This window comes from Panicum hallii, chromosome 5, assembly GCF_002211085.1.
Source record: "Panicum hallii strain FIL2 chromosome 5, PHallii_v3.1, whole genome shotgun sequence".
Lineage (NCBI taxonomy): Eukaryota > Viridiplantae > Streptophyta > Magnoliopsida > Poales > Poaceae > Panicum > Panicum hallii.
In genome coordinates this window covers 52799726-52805725 of record NC_038046.1, presented here as the reverse complement: position 1 = coordinate 52805725, position 6000 = coordinate 52799726, and the positions used below count along the sequence as shown (strand labels likewise).

The 6000-nt window shown below is 46.2% G+C and overlaps 1 protein-coding gene across 1 annotated transcript; it reads left to right on the top strand.

Annotated features, from left to right (window-relative positions):
• The first annotated feature begins 3177 nt into the window (after nucleotides 1–3177).
• On the top strand, nucleotides 3178–5436 carry LOC112893901 (probable 3-beta-hydroxysteroid-Delta(8),Delta(7)-isomerase). The gene is made up of 4 exons (XM_025961427.1): nucleotides 3178–3393; nucleotides 3902–4048; nucleotides 4148–4256; nucleotides 4878–5436. The coding sequence occupies exons 1-4, from the start codon at nucleotides 3261–3263 to the stop codon at nucleotides 5131–5133; spliced, it is 645 nt and encodes a 214-aa protein (XP_025817212.1). The 5' UTR covers nucleotides 3178–3260; the 3' UTR covers nucleotides 5134–5436.
• The last annotated feature ends 564 nt before the right edge of the window (nucleotides 5437–6000 follow it).

Genomic DNA, 6000 nt, shown 5'->3' with positions numbered 1-6000 from the left:
TTTAGCCTTCGCCCATAGCATGTACGAGTCGCTTAGGTCTCTTGCCTTCGCTCATACAGGACGGGTCGCTTAGGTCATGACTGGAGACTCGAGGTTTCACGGATTAAGGCATTTGCTACTCGAGTAGATTAGCGACCGTTAAGAGGAGGCAACGAGCAGAAAGTAGTCGTCATGCGACAAAGAGGATGCGCAATGCGCAAAAGTAGTCGATATAGTGTAGCTCTGGAGGGTTTCAATGCCCATCGAGAGTCGTACATGGATAAGTAGTCGGCGAAGTGTAGCTCTGGAGGGCTTCATGCCCATCGAGAGATGTACACGGATAAGTAGTCGATCATGGTGTAGCCCCCAAGGGTTTCATGCCCATCGAGAGGCATACCAAAAAGGTAGCCAATCTTGTGAAGAACAAGCCAGAAAAGACATAAGTCACTTAGCTTGATTCGTGGACGAATGTCGACGAAGCCGTGGTGCTCGTTGATGGAGCTGCGACAGTTTGTTGATGAAGCTCGACTAGTCGGAGTCGATTCTGACTAGTTTTCAAGTCGAGATGAGTAGTTGATGTAGTCGTTGCTGTGAGGCTCACCCTTGACTAGTTTCTAGTCGAGATGAGTAGTCGAAGTAGTCGTCGGCGAGCTGCCGATCGTCCTCGTGAAGTCGGAGTGATCGCCGGCAGGCCACCGAGCCTTCTCGCGAAGTCGAAGTAGTCAAACTCATCGCTGCTACGTGCGGACATTGCAGCACAGGCCGAAGTTGAACCGGGTCGTCGAGGTTGGCGGCCGCGGTGCATCGACGTTGCAGCGCGAGGTGAAGTCGAGCCGAGTAGTCGAGGTTGATGTAGTTGTTCGCTGAAGGATCTGATCTCGAACTCGATGAATCGATCTGCTGATGCATATGTACGAAGTAGCAATCCACCACCTTAAGTGGATTGATGTTGATGAAGAGGTCCTTCAAATTCGCCCAATGATCGCGACGATCTGCCCCATGGTGAGTGCCAACTGTCGGTGTTTTTACCGTCGGCCTACCTAGGGATACCCTAAGGTAGGTGATTATTTGGTAAGGGATCGCCGGATCTGAAACTTGAAGGTGAACGCAAGGACACAGGATACAAATTTAGACAGGTTCGGGCCGCTAGAGTAGCGTAATACGCTACGTCCTGTTTTGGGGTGTTTTATATTGCGTCCTGCGCTTGGGTGTTGAGTTGCCTGTTGGCTACTCTCTGTTGGTTCTCTGCTAGTTCTCTGTTGGTTCTCTGCCTATCTAGGTATCCCTGCCCTTCTTTATATATTCCACGGGACAGGATTCCTAGTAGGATTACAAGATATGAGTCCTAACAGGATTACAGTGGAATCCTAGTAGGAATCAGACTTCTTTTTCCTCACGAGCAGCTTCCTTGCGGTACCCAAGGGATCTATCCCTGACATAAGGATAGAAAGAGAGACTCCTGACCCTACCAGTTAGGGTCGTCAGCTTCGTCAGTCGGATCTGCCCATCCCGTCAGTCAGAGTCTTCCGGTGACCACCGTCCAAGTCCTGCGTTGTGGGGCGAGCATCTTGTCTTGTCTTTGCGCGTCATGCTTTGTCGGTAGAAGGTCGTGGGGACGTCGATAGGTACAGTACGTCTGTCACACCCCGTCCCTGGCGCCACGCCCGGTCACTCTGTCATGATGGGGGCGTGTCGGCCGTATCATGATGACGTTACGCCCCGTCCCTTCACGAGGATGGGCAGGTAGAATAGTAGTGGCCTGCTACCACAGTAGAGGGGACTGTGACCCCATGGAGAGAGTGGTTAGCCGTGTATGACAAGTTAACCCCGACACTCATCCTTATCCTCCTCACCTACTCTTGGAGCCCGCTGGCCTCCCGACCAACCTATCGGTCAGGAAGGTGGGCACGTGCAAGACGGAGCCCAGTCGGAGTTCTCAGTCGGAACCATGGTACAGACCTGGTCTCCGATCGCGTCCTGGATCAGGAGGATCATGGGCCTGAGCGGGCTGGATGAAGCCGTGGCCGGTGGACATTCGTTCCAGGTGCTGTATTTGGACTAGTCGAAATGCTAGCCGAAGGCGGGTCCGCTGGGGACCACGGATCCCTGTACCCGTCACTTCTTCTAGTCTACCCCGGCAAGCAATTAGAGTTGGAGTTTTTTAAAAAGGAAAAGCTCATCGGTGATAGAAGCAAAAGAAGGAAGATGAGTGTACGAAGGTGTGAAAAGGAGAAAACAAAACACATGGACATTGAATCAATAATAGATAGACGTTTTTTAAAAATTAACTGTAACAGATAAAACACAATAAAATGTGATATAGACAAGCTCTAAATTTAGAGTCGGTTTGCATGGGCTAAAGTTAAATGTTGCCGGTGTTTAATCTTCAAGCCCAATGAGGGATACCTCTGAGATGGTAGATTGTAGGCGAGGTGTCGCCATAATTAGGAAATTTGAAGGCGAAAGAAACACGAAACTTTAGACAGGTTCGGGCCGCCGAGAGTGTAATACCCTACGTCCTGTGTGGTGGTTTGTATTGTCTTAGATGATGATGTGTTTCGAGAGGGTCTCTGCCTGCTCTTGTATAATCCGGGGGATAAGATTACGTAGAAATCCTAACCAGATACGAGCTACCCGAGTACTATTTGTTAGTTTTCTTCTGTTCCGACTAATTCTAATACGGTACGAGTAATTACAACTGATGTAGGGCGTGGACCATGTTCCATCTTTTATCGTAGAATATGTACGTTATGTGCGCAGTCCCGTGACTCCGGATCTGACCAATGCTAAAGTTTAGCACTTATACCTTTGTTTAAATTTTTAAACCTCGGTTGAAGTTTAGTCCATCACATAAGAACTCCTTTGCGTATACTTCAGTTTAGGATATTAGCACTTGAATCAAATATCCCCTAATCCCAAGTTGCAATGTAATATACTTACGTACATTATTTCCGAAAAAAGAATTAGCTAATATTATTTGGGTAGCGAAAACATTTGATAATCTTAACTTTGGGCAAAATATGGTCCATGCCTCCTCTGGCCCCAATAATCAATTCCCAACCTTCTGGTCCAACATGTCATTGATGATTGTCCAATCCTCGACTTCCTCGTATCCTCAGCCCATGCCTCCTTTGATCCTCTCCTGCTCAGCGGTCAGCCTCTCACATCTGTCTGCTTCGTCTCGTGCTTAGCAGACTCTATAATACTCAAGTCAAGCTGTCGCTGCTGCTGTTGCGGCGGCGGCAGGGCGCTTTTGCAGGTCGATCAGGCGGGCGGTGGCAATGGGGCACCCGTACGCGCCGGCGGACCTGGAGCTGCCGGGCTTCGTGCCGCTGCAGCTATTGCAGGGCCAGATCCTCGTGACCTACATCGGCACCTCCCTCTTCGTCCTCCTCGCCGTCTGGCTCATCTCGGGTACCCATACTCTGCCCTCCTCATGTATCAACCTCCTCCTGCTTGTTTCCCCGCTCCCTCAACGGGGATTCACTCCCTCCCTCTTGGAATTGAAATTCCAGTGTCCAAAGTTGCAATCTTGCCCGGTGCTCTCCTTGGTTCTACCGGAAATTAGCACGTGGAACTTTTTAGAGATGTAAAATCAAGAACCAGCATTGGTGGGACTAGATGTGATTTTGTAATTTATAAAATTGATTAGCTTGTATACATCATGATTCTGCTGCTTTGCTTTTGTTTTTTTGAAAAGAATTCTGCTGCTTTGCTCTTAACAATCTGGGCGTGTCTCATCTAAGATGACTTAGAACATGCAATCCCGTAAGTCGCCGTCCTGGATCTTTGATTGTAGAATGCAACAGTCCCAACAAATAAGATCTATAAACAGCGACTTGCACGTAACCGACGACGAGTAAATCTCTAGCAATCTAGCTAGTACTATAGTTCTGAGCTCATGTCACGTCTTTGCTTGCAGGAAAATGTGGCAGATTATCAAAGACCGACCGTCTGCTCATGTGCTGGTGGGCATTCACAGGGTTGACCCACATACTGATTGAGGGTCCCTTCGTCTTCACCCCTAACTTCTTCATGAAGGAGAACCCCAATTTCTTCGATGAAGTTTGTAAGTTCTTGCCGGCATCACCAACTGTCATTGTTATCCCAAATCAGAATATATTTTGGATAAGCTGAAATGACAGTGGTTGGGTTCTGCCTTGTTCAGGGAAAGAGTACAGCAAGGGGGACTCTAGGTACGTTGCTAGGGACACTGCAACTGTTACGGTTGAAGGGATTACCGCGGTATTGGAAGGCCCTGCATCACTGCTTGCTGTGTATGTCTTCTCAATTCCTGCTCGACTTCTCTACATGCAGCCTGCTACAACTCCTCTCTAGTCTTCTGTTACTAATGAAGTTCAGTCAAATTTGGCTTTGTGATGGGTTAGCTCCCATTCAGATTTCAGGCTGTATTAGGATATCTTATTTTTCTGTTAGAAATAAGGGACCAGGGAACCTGACGATCAACCTTTTCTTTTAGAAGTAGGCGCTCTTCATGTCAGACGCTAGTTAGGTTGGTTGGGTAGATTTACACTAGATGTTTGGAAATTAGATGCATCAGCGAAGGCTTCCGTTCTGTGTTTTTGGCTTTTTATAGATCAAATTGATCCAACTGCAGAATGCAGAGCATGAGATAGTAGCATTGTCTTGAATACCATGTGCTGTTTCTAGTGAATTTCTTGCACAATCTGAAAAAACTCTTCTTGACACTTTTTTTTTGTCAGAACATCACCGGGAAACTCCTTTTCTACTTGTCTAGTAAAACTGTATTCAAAGCAAAACTATGAACTTGTTACCTGTAGTAGTAGGAAATTTTGGTTTACAGTCATTCGGTTTGTGTGATTTTGGATTAATGATGTAACTTTTACTTCATCTCACCAAAAGCTTGCTGCTTGCAGCTATGCTATTGCATCCTGGAAGTCCTACAGCCATATTCTTCAGTTCACTGTCTGCTTGGGTCAGCTCTATGGATGCTTGGTTTACTTCATTACTGCCTACTTGGATGGCTTCAATTTCTGGGCTAGTCCCTTCTACTTCTGGGCATATTTCATTGGCGCAAACAGTTTCTGGGTTTGGATACCAACGCTCATCGCCATGAGGAGCTGGAAGAAGATTTGTGCAGCGATTGGAGCAGAAAAGTTGAAGACCAAATAAAAACTGCCTCAGCCACCGTTTGATCAGAACTCAGACTTGTCACTGAAATTCTTGTGTTTGTACTGAAAACTGCTTCTACCTTTTGCTCAAACAACATTGTAATGCAAGAAAAATGTGATTTCGTTCCCCATTAAATAGGGTTGCTGGCTATTCCTTCGAAATAATAAAAGTTGTACTATTAACTCAAAAGCCCTTTTGTTTATAGCAAACAAAAGGCTTAGGTCTATTCTTTTTCTTAGATGATTGACCAAGGGTTCATTTGGTTGGATGGACGCCGTGGAATGGGAGATGCAGGTCCAGTTTCTCGAGGTGTTTGGGTTGAAATACATGGATAGGATAGCCTTGTTCTCCAACCAAACAGACTCCAATTCTAGTACGACAATAGCTGAGCCTGTGATTCGGATCGTTGTCTTGATGATTCTGTATTGTCCCTCGTGCATGTATTTCAGCCATAAACTGAATTTTCCACCTTGCACAGTTGGATTTAATCCCTGGCTAAATTGCAGGCATATGATTGTAGAACTCCCGTTGTGACCTATAAAATTTCAGGTGGCAAGCCGGTGCCATTTTGTTATGGAGCCCTCTGATTTTGCCTCAGCAACTAATCTGATCTTGCATGTATTAAAATATGTCCCAGTTATTTGCTAGATGGGCATCCTTTTAACTAGTCAAATGCAACATTTAAAAACAGTAACTAGGGTTGCTGAGATGGAAACCAAATTCAAGTCGGCAAATATTCTGATAACAGTTTGTAAAAGTCAAATCTGGTATCGAATAAAAGCAGGGAACACGAGAAAGCGAAGTTATCAGTAGAGTTGAGCAACACAGAACACGGTGAAACTCATACTACATCTTTCACTACAAATT

Bases quoted from the DNA above. Each gene is read 5' to 3' on its own strand.
- LOC112893901 (XM_025961427.1), top strand. From the start codon at position 3,261: ATGGGGCACCCGTACGCGCCGGCGGACCTGGAGCTGCCGGGCTTCGTG. The intron at 4,049-4,147 runs GTAAGTTCTTGC...TGCCTTGTTCAG, and splicing joins CAATTTCTTCGATGAAGTTT to GGAAAGAGTACAGCAAGGGG. The intron at 4,257-4,877 runs GTATGTCTTCTC...TGCTGCTTGCAG, and splicing joins CCTGCATCACTGCTTGCTGT to CTATGCTATTGCATCCTGGA.